This window comes from Drosophila albomicans, chromosome X, assembly GCF_009650485.2.
Source record: "Drosophila albomicans strain 15112-1751.03 chromosome X, ASM965048v2, whole genome shotgun sequence".
Taxonomy (NCBI): domain Eukaryota; kingdom Metazoa; phylum Arthropoda; class Insecta; order Diptera; family Drosophilidae; genus Drosophila; species Drosophila albomicans.
The window spans coordinates 9,884,007-9,898,490 of record NC_047627.2 but is presented as its reverse complement, the minus strand read 5'-3'; the positions used below and the strand labels follow the sequence as shown (position 1 = coordinate 9,898,490).

Below are 14,484 nucleotides of genomic sequence, written 5' to 3'. Positions count from 1 at the left end.
AGGAAAAAACCATTATGTATTAAAACTGAATCATATTAATTCTAATAATTACTATCAAAAAAAAAAAACAAAAAAAAATACATTTTTCGGGGCTACACAAATATTTTGTTTATGCCGAAATAATTTTAGCTAAATAAAATAAAATATGAATATTTTTGTGTGTCTATTCGCTTTACTTAAAATCAATGCCAATATCGTATGTTATATTTGAAAACCTTATAAACAAAATACATTAATCATAAATTTATGAATGTGTTTTGGTGAGTGTAGATGTGTGTGTGTGTGTGCCTGTGTGTGTATGTGTAAGTGTTTTCTAAGTGCGCGCTGCGGCATTAAAAATAATTCGTTAGACAATAGAAAAAAATTGGTTTAATTTAAAATAAGCATTTTTCTTGCTGCATGTTAATTGTATGCTTAATAATTAATGCATTAATTAATTACGTTATCATTTAATTAACATATGTGGTGTACACACATATGGCTTAAAAGGCTTTCAAACTGAAGGTAAAGACAAATGTGTTGTTGTTGTTGTTATTGTTGTTGTTTGCTTCTCCTCTTTTTACTTACTTGGCTAATACAGTTTACAGTTACTTTGGGGAGTTTACTCACTAAATCTTCGCTTTAGGCTAAACGACTAAAAAATGTGTGTGTGTGTGTGTGTGTTATTAAGACCTACAAATTGTTTATGCATTTTGTTTCCTAACATTACTAGTATAACTAATTTCCATATTCTGGTACTTTTGTTGTTGTTGTTGTTGCGGTTGTTGGTTGCTGCTGCAACAGCAATTACCGTTAATATTATTAGCATTACTATCAACAGTATTAATTATTGTTTAATTTAGTCTATAAACTACATAAATACATCCCCAGGTTGTAACGCTCTCTCTCTCTCTTCTCATGCTCTTCCCTTCACATTAATTTCATTATTTACAGCTGTACTACATGTTGTTGTTGTTGTTGTTGTTGGTGTTGAGTGTATGTGTGTGTTTGTGTGGAATTTGTGGAAAATCACTTTTCCGCTACTAGCTAAACTCTCATCTCTATATAAAATTAATGCTAACTCTTGTTTAAGTTTAGTATTGTTGTTGCTGTTTCTTGTTGTTGGTTGTTGTTGTTGACATCACAGACATGTTGCGTGGTGTTGTTGCTGGTGCTGTTGCTGCTGGTTGCACGCTCAATTCCACAGCAGCCAACGTTAACTCTTTGTGATCTCGTCGAGCTGCTGCTGCTTCTGATCCCACCATTCCTGTATGCTGGACACCATCTTGTGGCGTCGGAATCGCATCGATTCACTGACGCACATGTCTACGAAATCCGATTTCATCTCCTGATCGCCCTTGATCAAATTCAAATGCTCCAACAATTGACTGTAATCGCGTCCAGGTCGCCGTATATCACGAAAGATTTGCAGACGCAGGTCGACATTGTGTTTCCGTGCCGCCTCCCGTTGCTCCTCCGTTAAGCCACGTTCCGGCGTTGTCACCACCGACATGTCTCCGCCATTATTGTTGTTGTTGTGCGTTGGTGATGCTTTGGGCTCTAGCTTGGGGCTGCCATTGTTGTAGCTTCGATGGCAATTGTTGTTGCCAATGTTATTGCTATTGCTATTACTATTAACATTATTATTACTACTATTATTGTTGTTGCTGTTGGTGTTGTTGTTGCTGCTGCTGCTGCCGCCGCTGTTGTTGTTGTTGTTGTGGTGGTGGTTAAGTCCGCTGCCCCAGTAAATATGTGGCGTACTATTCGCCGCCAAACTGCCGCCCGCTGTGCGCTTCAATGCATCAAAGCTGTTGGCCAAGAGATCCACTTCCATGTCATTGCCATTTCCCTCGCTGGCATTGCCATTGAGTGTGCTGCTGCTGTTGCTGCCTCCGGTGCTGTTGCTGTTATTGCTGCTGCTGTTGCCGCCTCCACTGATGCTGCTGCTGCCGCTGCTGTTGTTGCTGCTGCCACTGTTGCCATTGTGGCACGTCTGCAGTATGCGCGAGATCTCCGAGGCATCGTTAATATCATTGTGACTGAAATACGTGCTTGGTGTTGTGCTCGATGTTGCTGGCGTGCTGCTGTTAGCTGCTCCCGATGTTGCTGCCCCCGCTGCTGCTGTTGTGGTTGCTGTCGCTGCCGCCAATGCTGCTGTGCTGCTTGCCGCACCCGCTGCTGCAGCACCGCCCAATCCACTGCCAGCTGCTGCCGCCAATGTGGCTGCTGCCGTTGTGGTTGCTGCCGCTGCCGGCGGCGACAACATTGCCCCATGATGACTCGCATAGCCATTGGGCACCAGCATCAGTGGCGGCATTGCTGTTGCCCCGCCAGCTCCCGCCTTATTCATCGCCGTTGTGGCTGGCATCATCAGCATCGCGCTGTCGCTGGCATTGCTGCTGTAGGCGGCATGCTGAATGGTCAGGCCATTGAGTGGCACATACAAGATGTCGTTCACATGATTGTGACAATTGTTGCTCATGTGGCTGCTCATGTTGCTGCCGTAAGCGTCATTGTTGGTGCCATTGCTGGTTGTTGCTGCCGCTGCCGCTGCGGCTGCTGCTGCGGCTGCCGAAGATGTTGCTGTTGCAGCTATTATTGTGCTTGTCGCTGTGCTCAAACTGCTGCTCGGCGTTGCCACATCGGGTTGCAGTCGGGCAGCAATGTTTAGCGGCGATGTTGCCGTCGCCGTTGCAGCTGTCGCAACAACTGTGCTGTTGCTGCCGCCGCTGCTGCTGTTAATGCTGTTGTTGCTAGTGGTGCTGCTGCTGGCGTTGCCACCACCACCACTGCTGCTGCTGCTGCTGATGATGATGCTATTGGCGCTGCCACTTGTGCTGTTGGCGCTGCCAACTCCGCTGCTGCCTGCCCCGCCGCTATTGCTACTATTGCTGCCATTGTCCGCATCATGAGAGCTGAGCACCTCCTCGCTGATGCCATTGATGAAGTTGTGCACGTAGCCATTGAGCGAGGTCTCCTGCTCACTGGCCTCCTCCTCGCTAAAGTCAAAGCTCAGACGCTCCGACAGCCCTGAATCGTTGTTGTTGCTGTTGCTGATGATGCTGCTGCTGCTGCTGCTGCTGCTCGCAATGCTCGATGTCTCCGACGGCGCATAGCTGCTGCTGCTGATGTTGCTATCCTCATCCATCAGCATCAGTTCACCCACAACACTGCTGTTGCTGCTGCTCCCACTGGCGCCGCCAACGCCAACGCCGCTGCCACAGGTCACAATCGCCGGTGAGCTGGGCGAACTGTTGCTGATGCTGCTACAGCTGCTGCTGCTGCTGTTGCTGCGCAGCGAGTCCGTGGAGATGCGTCGAAACTCAAAGGCACGCGGCAATGGTCCCGCCTTGCGTTTGCGTCCGCGCGACGTTCCATCCATCAGCTTCTTGGCATTCGGTCCGCCCATTGGACCGCCAACGTTGCCACCGTTATTACCACCGCCACCGCCGAGCATCAGCACCGACATGCCAGCACCAACGGGTCCACCCATGCCACCAGGATTGCCGCCACCATTGCCACTGGAGGAGGGCGAGACGCCGCCGGCGCCACCGTTGCCATTGGGTGATTTCATGGGCGCCACATCGCTGAGATCAGCCTCATCCACCATGACCATGTGCTTGTCCTTCTTGTAGGGATTGCCAAACATGTGCTGGCGCACATTGGTCGGTTCGATTTCGCGCAACGGATTATCCTTGTTCTTCAGATACTCCTGATAGTTGCCCATCTCGGCAATGGGCAGACAGTGACCCGAATCCTTGGCCACAAAGCTCGTGGGTCGCAGAAACGTTTCGCGCATGCGCACAATCTCATCGACCAGATCCCGACGCGGTATATCGAAGGGATTGCGATAGGATTTCGCCGACGATTGATGCGACAATTGCGGCACCACAATCGTATAGTTCTCCACCGGCTCGATCTCGGCATGGAGCTTGGCGAACGTGTCCCGCAACAACGGATGCCGCACCAGATCGCGACGCAGTGCAGCGCCGGTGCAGAGCTTTGCGGTTTCGACCTGGCGATACGGAGGCTTCGGTTGCTTCAGCTGCTTGTAGACCTTGAGACAGAGATTCTCCTGATCCTGTTTGGCCGTGTTCTTGATGTGCTTCAGCTGATTGGCAATCGTTGGCGACAGATAGTTGTCGACATTCTCGGGCAGCAGGAACTGCAGCAACTGATACGGCACATTGATATTGACCAGCGACTTGCGCAAGAATGGACAATAATATGGCGGTATCGAGCGCACATATGCATTGAACTTGTACATGAGATCATTGGGTGGACTCATATTGTACTTGTGGATGAGGTCGTGCAGCAGCGGCAACAACGCCGGATAGTTGTAGGCCAGCACATAGAGATGCACCTGATTGAAGCTCGGCGATGCCTTTAAATAGCCAAAGGGCAGCTCAAAGCCATGCATCCCATTGGTGACAATCACCTGCCAGCACTTGTTCATCTCCCGCTTGTTGAGTATCTGCAGCGTCAGGGGACATCCCTCGATCTCGTATTTGTCCACCGGAAAACTGCGCACCAGCTGCGGCTCATCGACGGCGGGTGTCAGTATCTTGAGCTTGGGATGGGCGTCGCGGGGCGGCAATGTGATGGCCTTGGAGTCGGGCCAATACGGCTCGGGCAGTGGCCAATAGCCAATGGGGAAGGTCTTTTGTGTGATGTGCTTCTGCACGTAGATCATCTTCTTGATCGGCTGGAAGACAATGTCGGGCGTCGGCTCGTTACTGGATGCGCCCGTGGATGATGCCGCCGATGATGAGGATGTTGTGTTCGCTGTGCCGCCAACACCAGCGCCTGAGCCACCAGCTGTCGCTCCACCTCCGCCACCGCCAGCGTTGCCACCGCCTCCGGTGCCGCCAACACTGCTGTTGCCCGACTCCTTGGGCAGCATGGGCTCAAATTGCAACACGACGCCGGGCTGCACCTTTTGCACCAGACTCTCGATGCACTGATTGAGCACATAGTGGCTGCGCACACGATACGACCGACCGCCGGTCACCTCGCACATGCGTTCGATGGGCGAATCATCGTGCGGCACTTTGCCCTCGACGCGTTCGTCGATCTTGTTGCCGGGCATGCGGAGCACCAGCGAGAAGAGGCGTTGATCCCAGCGAAAGGGCTCTTTGGTGAACTTGGTGCCGGGTATTTGATTACTCAGCGGCAGTATGATCTCCTGATGGACGCCATTGCGATACGAGTAGCGACCGCCGTCTGTGATCACAATGATCACCGATGGCTCCAAATAGAATGGACATCGACCCTGGCCATAGGTATCGATGCCCGATTGCATGCGATTCAAATTGAGCAAATCGAAGGCATTGCGCAACGATTCGCCCATTGAGGTGAGGCCATGACTCTGCAGATTCTTCAGTTCATTCATAAAGGTGGCATGATTCTCCTTCCAGCCGGCCTTCACATTTGCCGGCGGCTCCTCGAACGTGAGCAGCATATACCGATCACCCAGACAGTCCTGTGTGCGCTGCCGGTATTTGAGAAACGTTTCGACGGCGCCCTTGGCAATGTCCAGATATGTCTTTTGCACGCCATTCACATACGCCTTCTGGCACATGGACGACGAGGTGTCCACCAGAAAGAGTATGATTGTCATGGCTGCTCCTCTCCAGCCACCTGATGAGTGAGCTAACTCTCTTTCTTCCTCTTCCTCTCTCTATGTTTCGTGTTGCCAAACTCTACAATAACAAACAAAAAATACAATACATGTAAAACACGTACACACACGCACACAGGCACAGAAACAACACACACATAGACAATGTGATTTGCGAGAGCGAAGATAATTTACCGTTTTCTTTAGTGTTGCTGTTTGCTTCTTGCGATAGCTTTTTATTTTTGAGCGCAGTTGAAAGCGGTGCAAGAGAACAAGATGGAAAGAGTGTGTGTATTATGTGTATAGCGATTGTCTCCCTTCTACTCCTGTTCTAGCACAGATGTTCGGCAACTCTTTTTCCTTGCTCCTTCACTGTTAAACGGTGTTGTTGTAGTACGATACTTTTATAGCTTTATGGTTTATTGGTGTTGTTGTTGATTTTGTATTTTCTGCTCTCTCCCTCTCTCTGTCTCACTCTCTTTATTTTGATGCTGTTGCTCTTCTTTGCTGCTTGCTAGCAGCGTGCTTCGGCTTTTTGTTGTCCTGGACTGAAGCAATTTGCTCTTTTTCTTCGTTTTACTGTGCCGCTTTTATAGTACATGTTGCGTGAAACAGCTGACATTTGGATTTATCAACACAACCAATCAACTCTGCAATGAAATAAAACGAGACAAGAACAATTAATGTAATCCACGATAACGATTTGCATCATGTTGCGCATTCGCACTGTGTGCCATCCACACATTAAATCCAACAACAAAAACAATACTATTCGCTGATTTTGTAATACACTCACAACTCACACACACACAAACGCATGTGCTGCGAGAGAGCGGTGGTGCTGAGAGAGAGAGAGAAGATATGCACATGCATGCATATGTTTGTACATCTATAGTCATCGTAATCACTGATAATGCGCAAGCAAACACAAACGCTGCTCACAAACACACACACACAGCAGACTTGTGCACAAAAAAAAAAAACACGCACAATTTGGACAATAAATGTGCTAATTTTGATCGCTAAGCTTTTAACTGCGCGACTTAAAACACTCTCTCGCTCTTTCTACCTCTCTCTCAGGCATCTTGTGTCTTGGTAATATGCACATACAAACATCCACAACTCTTTTGGCTATGGGAAAAAATATAGGTTTGACATCAATTCAAATGGCAGGCCAACCACCATAGAGACAATGACTCCAATGCGGCTGTGAATATGCTCCACAAAAGTTATTCATTGAGTCAAAACACGAGCACTGAACAGTACTTTTGCTCACCGCTGCCATTAGAGATGAGTGTGCGTGATTTTTGTGAGAAGGCTGCACGATAGTGCGTGTTCACTTAATTTTTTTTTAATTTTTGCTTATCTTAATTTTAATGTAAGAAAACGAAAAAACAAAATAATAACAAAAAAAATTACACTTTAAACACACGTTGCTCGGTTTTGACTTGCAGGCACGTGTGGAGACTTATTATTTGTTCACAACAAAAAAAAAATATATATATTACGATCGTCTCGCTTACAATCACGCACTCATCTCTAATTGGCAGCAACAACTGACCAATGCAGGAAAATGCAAAAATAAAATGTAAATCAAAAGATGATTTAATTAAAGTTGTGCGTTGGCAAAAACTATTTGACAATAATTTCGGTAAAATATACCCACAACGTATTTATTTGATGCGAATGTAAAATGACGCGCGGTATAACCAAAATTCCTCTTATCGGAGCGCTTGCATTTAACGTTGTCATCGCTGCCGCCGCCTTCTGGCGACTAATTGACTGAGTTTTGAGTACAAAGCACTCAATTTCTATTTGAATAGGAGCACACACACATGTGCGCACGCACATACAGACATGCATGCGTGTATTAAATTCACGCTCAACAGCGCAGCAAAGCGTTGCCAGATGTCACATAAAGTGCACAATATACAGCAAAATGAAAACGTTGCTTGCAGTAAGCCAACTACGGCACGTGGATATAATTTTGAACTGGGATACTATCCAAAATTTGAATGGCCCAATCCCATTATGTGCGCAAACACTATAATATTTGCTTAGCACACAGTGAAATTCGCTTTCCAATGTAGTGGCAACGCTGCAACAAGGTAACAAAACATTGGGGGAAGGTGATTCCTATACCATACACGCTCCTGCTGTTTCACATTTCAAAAAGACAATAACAACAACTGGCGATTGTATGATTTAACTCTTTTTTTGCAACATACATAAGCGGTAACAGCTCAATTACTGAAATCAGCTGAGTGTTTGACAGCACAGCAACAACTTAATATATGCAACGACCTTGCCTTTTACACAGGATCGCAAATAAAGTTTTTAGATGTTTGTTGTTGTTGCCATGTTCGTGTGTGTGTGTTTGTGTTTGGAGGAGTGCTCATTATTTGACAAACAGCACGATTAGTGTGACCTTAATTTTAAATGCGACATGGGCACGAACAAGAACTAATTTGCATGTGGCAGTGGGTTGTGTGTAGCTGAGGGGCTAGCTTATCGGTCTCACTCTCATAGTACAAATCGGCTATCGAACGATAAACATTTGCAGTGTTGCATTCGATTAAAGAGAGAGCGAGCGCGCCAAACGTTTAAGCGTTATCGTGTGTCTACGATTTGCAGCTGATTGTGGGTGGATGCATTGTTGTTGTTATTTGTTCCTTCCGAATTATTATAACTTTATAACAATAATTATAGCAGTGCTTGCAACGTCACAAACACGCATTTACACTCACATACTCACTCACGCACAGCTTCATCACCATCATCATCATCTTTAACATCAGTGAGAGTTGTGTGTTTAGACAAAAAAAAAGAAGAAAAAAAACATAAGCTGTGCTATTTTACTATTAGACTGGCAACTATACGGCAATTGGAGCAGTAAGAAACAGAGAGAGAGAGAGGAGGGACAAGCGTGAGCCGTTTAATAATACGAGGATAGTAATTAACCAATGAAATAATTCATAATTTTAATAATCAGAAATATATTTGTTTTACTGTTGCAGAATTTTCGATTAGACGGACGATATGGGGGAGGGGGTACTCATTGTGTTTTGGGTTTTTTTTGTTTTTGAGCGATTTTTTATTCTGTTATATTTTTACTTTGTGCCAACAAAAAATTTATCACCACCTCCGCCGCCGAGCGCGCACAGACCGACGACGACCACAGCCACGCACTCACACAATTATAGGCACACACACACTCGCGAAGAAAAACACGCATACGACGTATGTATGTGGATGTATTAAGGTGCATAGCCCGTAAGCACACAAACAACAATCTTTATACCGCGCGCGCTCGCTCTCACGCTCTCACTACTCACTATACTCCTCTCTCTCTTGGCGTTCAGCACAGCTCGCTCATCCAAGCAGCCGCCCCCGCCGCCCCACCGACCGTTGCGCACAACCCCCATCCATCCTTCCATACAACCAACCAATCCACTCGCCAACTGACTGACTGACTGTCGAGTGCGATGATGACGACGACACGACAACGACAAACCGACCGACCGACTGACGGCCGAAGCGACACGACCACGATACAACCGACCAGTGGTGGCATGTACGTATGTATGTAGTATATGTATGTATGTAGTTATTTGTATGTTTACTTGTAGTATCTCAGCAGGCGGGTAAGTTTGTTTCACACACACACACACCACACTGTTGTGCCCGTCACTCTGGTTGCGTCTCGAATTTGTCGCCTCTGCCTTTTCTATTGCTATTGCTTCTTCTTCTTCAATTCTGGCGCCGCTGGCCAACCAACCTCTCTGTTCAAAAGTGAAAAACTAACTGAGACGCTGCGATTGTTGTTAATTTTGTTGGATATCGATAACTCGATAGCCAGACAGGGGTGTCGTCACATCTCGATTGCTACTATATCGATTGTCGCACAGAGTTGGCTTGATTGAGGGAAACAATTTCAAATCGCGACTTTATAATCTTGCAAGTGCGAATTAATTTCTACAGAATGCTATTTTTAATTTATTGTACATACTTAGATGGGAATGTGTTCCATTGTCAAATTGTGAATATTTTTTGGCTAATCAGTTTTAAAATTAAGTGGTCTATCGCTATCGCGCGTACAATCGTTATGGCACAGGGTCGTTTAACATTCGAACACATGTTGTTATTTCTGTGGCTTTGGCGCGCGAACACACAGCATACTGAACTAAAAGTGAGGCAAACACAACAAGCATATTCCGAATTGTTAATATTTAAATAGTGTATTCACAATAAAAAGCTTGCGCAATGCCGGAGAGTATCATTGCCGGCATTCCGGTCCATTTCCCCTTCGAGCCCTACGAGGTGCAACGTGCCTACATGGAGAAGGTGATAATCTGTTTGCGTGACGGCACAAACGGTGTATTGGAGTCACCCACCGGCACAGGCAAAACGCTGAGCTTACTGTGCTCCTCGCTCGCCTGGTTGCGCACACGTCAATCCGAGGTGGAGAAGGATAAACAAAAGATTAAAATGGAACCCAATTCGACGGCTGCTTCAGTGCTCAGCAATGAGATTATGGCGGCCATGGGCAAATCCAACAATTGGGGTGTACCCAAGGTGATCTATGCTTCACGCACACACTCCCAGTTGAATCAGGCGATGCGTGAGTTGAAACGTTCGGCGTATGCGAATATGCGATCTGTTGTCCTAGGCTCTCGGGATCAGTTGTGCATACACACGGATGTGATGCGGGAACAGGGCAATTCCAACAAGGTCAACATGTGCAAGCTTAAGGTGCACTCGAAGACTTGCTCTTTTCAGCTGCGCGTCGAATCCAAGAAGGATCATCCGGATTTCCGTGGACCCACAATAATGGACATTGAGGATCTGGTCAAGGTGGGACAACGTCTTAAAATGTGTCCATACTATGCGTCTAAGGAGCTGGTCAAGGATGCGGATATCACATTTATGCCGTACAATTATCTGCTCGATCCCAAGGCACGTAAAGCCAATAAAATTGAGCTCAACAATACGATTGTCATACTGGACGAGGCGCATAACATTGAGAAGATTTGTGAAGAGTCCGCATCGGTGCAGATACGCTCCTCAGATGTGGCTATGGCCATGGAGGACCTTACGCACATCATGAAAATCTTTACGAGCGGCGAAACTCTCGATGCAGGAAGCGATGAACCCAAAGATTTCACCCTTGATGATCTGACGCTGCTTAAGGAGATGCTGATCGATCTGGAGAAGGCTGTCGATGAGATTGTGGTGGAAAACAAGACCGATGGACAAACATATCCCGCATCCTTCATCTATGAACTGCTTGCCAAGGCCAATGTAAGTGCACAATTGCTGCAATAAGCATCCGTTAATCTGTATTTTAATTTATATTGCAGTTTACCTATGGCAACTGTGCCACCATCGTCGGCTTGCTGGACAAACTGGTGCAATATCTAATGGTTGCCTCACAGCACTCCATGCTACGAAAGGGCGGCAGCTTTATGTTGCTCTCCGATTTGCTAAATATTGTGTTTGCCAACAAAGAGGATATCATGAGCAAGGTGCATGTTAGCTTCAAGGTTCATGTGGAGATCGAAGAGAGCAAACAAACCAAGCAGACGGCCTCAAGCAAAGTCAACAACAGTGGCTGGCTGGGCAAGGGCAACAATACGACGACAACCACCAAGACGGCCAAGGTTATAAATTTCTGGTGTTTTAATCCCGGTTTTGGCATGGAACAGTTACTCAACACAAATGTGCGCAGCGTGATCTTAACCAGCGGCACATTAGCACCCCTCAAGCCGTTGATTGCCGAGCTGGCGATTCCTGTGGCTCATTATCTGGAGAATCCGCACATTGTGGATCAGAGTCAGGTGTATGTCAAGATCATTGGCACGGGACCCGATCGCGAGCAGCTCATATCCAACTACAAAAATCGGTATGTTGCTGAGATCAGCTTATTTCTTAAATTTGATTTTGATTAATGGGTATTCTGTTGGGAGAGAGAGAGAGAGAGAGAGAAATGGTGAGAAAGAGAGGATCAGAATTGGTGATTCACATTCATAAGAACTGAAAGTGTTTGATGATGTGATTGTATTTCATCAGATCAAACAATATTCGGGGGCAAAATAATTGTTGACATTTATCGAAATTATAACTTAATAAGCTTGATCACATTAGGATTCGTTAAATTGGTATTTTAAAATCGAAAAAGAAATATTAACAAGCTTTTAAATTAAATAATTGGTATTGTTGAGAGTAATATCGATAATTGTATAAAATTGTGTGCAGTTTACTTGCTCCAAGTTCTTTGGTTAAATGCAGTGTGAATTTCGGATTATTGCATAATTTTTGATCTATCTGAATTTGTGGGATATTTTAAATATTTGCAGCAAATACATACATAATAATTATATATGGGTAATTCTCTGGCGAAAATACTCTATATGCAGTGGAAAAAACAAATACCAAAACATTTTTTGATTTTGAGTAAAGATGAAGCTATTGATTAGTACTTTAATTAGAGCTAAGAATAAATTTGGATCTATTTGTATGTTTTAACTTAATTGCAAAAATGAACGAATAGTAACACAAAAAAAGTCCCTTAAAATCTATCTTAGCTCGAAATATAGTACTAATCTAGATCTATAAGAGCTTTACTTATTTAAAATTGTTTCAGTTTGTCTCATGCGTCAAATTCCATCAGAGAATTATCCATCTATAAAGAGAGTTTCAGTAATTTTGAATTTTTATATGTGAATAGATTAATTCTTAGGAAAACAATGTTAGAAACAAAGTATACGATTATTTAAAGGAAAATGTAATTACAAAATATATACGATTTATCGGTTTGCACGATCCGAAGAATGTTAGTCTGCATCTCATTTAAAAGAAAAGTATACCCAACAATATTCATTATTTTAATTGCATTCCTTTGAAACAAAAATATTTTTGTTTTAACTTCTTTTGTTTACTTCTAAATTAAAAGAAACATAAAATAGATAAAGTGACGGTTAGTGACATAAATATGATAGCAAGGGTTTTTCGAAACGATGTTCAAGGAAAATAACTAACATTCCACAAGAAAATATACTAATATGTAATGTATCCACAGTGATAACCCCAAGTACATTCGATCGCTGGGCCAGACCATACTCAATGTATCGCGGATCGTGCCCGATGGTCTGTTGGTTTTCTTTCCCTCGTATCCCATGATGAATGCCTGTGTGGACTCTTGGCAAGCCAGCGGTCTGTGGGCGGATATTTCGAGTCGTAAACCGATTTTCCTGGAGCCGCGGGGCAAGGATCAGTTCACCAGCACCATGGAGGAGTTCTATCAAGCGATACGCGATTCAAAGGGCGCTTGTTTTATGGCCGTTTGTCGTGGCAAAGTGTCCGAGGGTTTGGATTTTGCTGATCGCAATGGACGTGCGGTAATCATAACTGGTTTGCCCTTTCCCCCGCTCAAGGATCCAAAGGTGATACTGAAGCGTCGCTATTTGGAATCAAATCGTACGAGGGAGAATCAGCTGCTGAGTGGCCAGGAATGGTATAGCTTGGAGGCGACACGTGCGGTCAATCAGGCCATCGGTCGTGTCATACGACATCGCAACGATTATGGCGCCATACTGCTGTGTGATTCGCGTTTCCAGGATGCCTCCCAGGTGCAGCAGCTGTCCAAATGGGTGCGCGGCCATCTGGGAGCGAGACCGCAGAGCACACCGTTTGGTCCCATTGTACGTGAGCTGCGACAGTTCTTCAAGCACGCTGAGGCGACGATGGTGAAGCCGGATGAGCGTGCCGAGGAACCTTTGCTGCAGAGCGTCTTCAAGCAGGAGACATCGCCCGACAGCAAGCCACGCTTTGAGACCGCCAGCAAGATTATCAACAACAAATCTCGCATAGCCCTCAATATGGCAACGTAAGTGTGAAATGCAACTGAAATTCAAATTGTATACTAAATGATTTACCATTTTAGGAAAGTTGAGCAAGTGTATTCCGTGGAGAAGTGGACGCCCGAAGAGTATGCCAAGGCCGCCGGCGGCGGGGCACAAGGCGCCAAATCAACTCCCATGGATTTCATAAGTCGCCTCAACACGAATGCCACTGTAAGCATTAGTTGACAATGGTTTTTCTTTATTCACTTCTAAATTATGAATTTTGTTATACATTTTGCAGAGCATCGACTTCAATAGCGATAACACCGGACTAGTGAAGATTCACAAGCGAGAGCGCAGTTCGCCCACAACAAGCGATTCCTTGGCCTCACAGCCAAACATTAAAAAGCGTTACAAGCTGGTGAATGCTGCTGATATTAAGAGCGAACCCTTCGCCTCAACTAGCCAAAGCCAAAGTCAAAGTAATTTAACGAACCCGCCGTCAGAATCCCAGTCAAGTGATTTGCACGAATCCCGCACGGATTTCTTGCGACAGGTTTGTCTTCAACACACACACACAGAATATAGCATAAATAAATAATTTATAACTTTTGGCAAACAGGTGCGCGGTGCCATCAACACCGATCAGTTTCGTAAATTTGGCAGTGCGCTGCTCGCCTACAAAACTGGTGGCTATGAGAGCTTCGATAGCTTAATGCTGATTCTGCTGGACTTGTTAGGCACGCCAGAGTTGCGACATCTTTTGCATATGATGCGTCGCTATCTGAAGAACGAGCACAAGGAGGAATTCGATGTGCGCATAGCCAGCTTGTAGCAGAGCTCGATCGTTCCTTAGAATTAGTTGTAGCATAATTTTATATCAACATTTGTGTGTTGCATTTGAAAAAGTTGTACAGTGATTGTTTGTAATAAGGAATTTAGATTCAAACACTTATTTTAAGGTTGCTTCTGAACAATTATATCTAAGTACAACTACTGTGAATCCTTTTTGTAAAATTGTGATTTGAAAAGAATTAAAAT

The 14,484-nt window shown here is 45.2% G+C and overlaps 2 protein-coding genes across 8 annotated transcripts; one reads left to right on the top strand and one right to left on the bottom strand.

The window, feature by feature from the left end:
* Positions 1-350: 350 nt before the first annotated feature.
* LOC117577940 (integrator complex subunit 6) lies at positions 351-9,374 on the bottom strand. 7 transcript variants are annotated; one of them, XM_034262951.2, is made up of 3 exons: positions 9,226-9,374; positions 5,798-6,252; positions 351-5,684 (listed from the first exon to the last, which is right to left on the bottom strand). In XM_034262951.2, the coding sequence occupies exon 3, from the start codon at positions 5,600-5,602 to the stop codon at positions 1,196-1,198; it is 4,407 nt and encodes a 1,468-aa protein (XP_034118842.1). In that variant the 5' UTR covers positions 5,603-5,684; positions 5,798-6,252; positions 9,226-9,374; the 3' UTR covers positions 351-1,195. The 7 variants fall into 7 exon arrangements, with proteins under 7 accessions (XP_034118842.1, XP_034118843.1, XP_034118844.1 ...); XM_034262952.2 differs by lacking the exon at positions 9,226-9,374 and adding an exon at positions 8,350-8,388; XM_034262953.2 differs by lacking the exon at positions 9,226-9,374 and adding an exon at positions 8,358-8,388.
* Positions 9,375-9,604: 230 nt separating this feature from the next.
* On the top strand, positions 9,605-14,462 carry LOC117577942 (regulator of telomere elongation helicase 1 homolog). Its single transcript, XM_034262958.2, has 6 exons — positions 9,605-10,903; positions 10,963-11,504; positions 12,681-13,487; positions 13,545-13,674; positions 13,745-13,999; positions 14,066-14,462. Exons 1-6 carry the CDS (start codon positions 9,866-9,868, stop codon positions 14,276-14,278), a joined length of 2,985 nt encoding a protein of 994 aa, XP_034118849.1. The 5' UTR covers positions 9,605-9,865; the 3' UTR covers positions 14,279-14,462.
* The last annotated feature ends 22 nt before the right edge of the window (positions 14,463-14,484 follow it).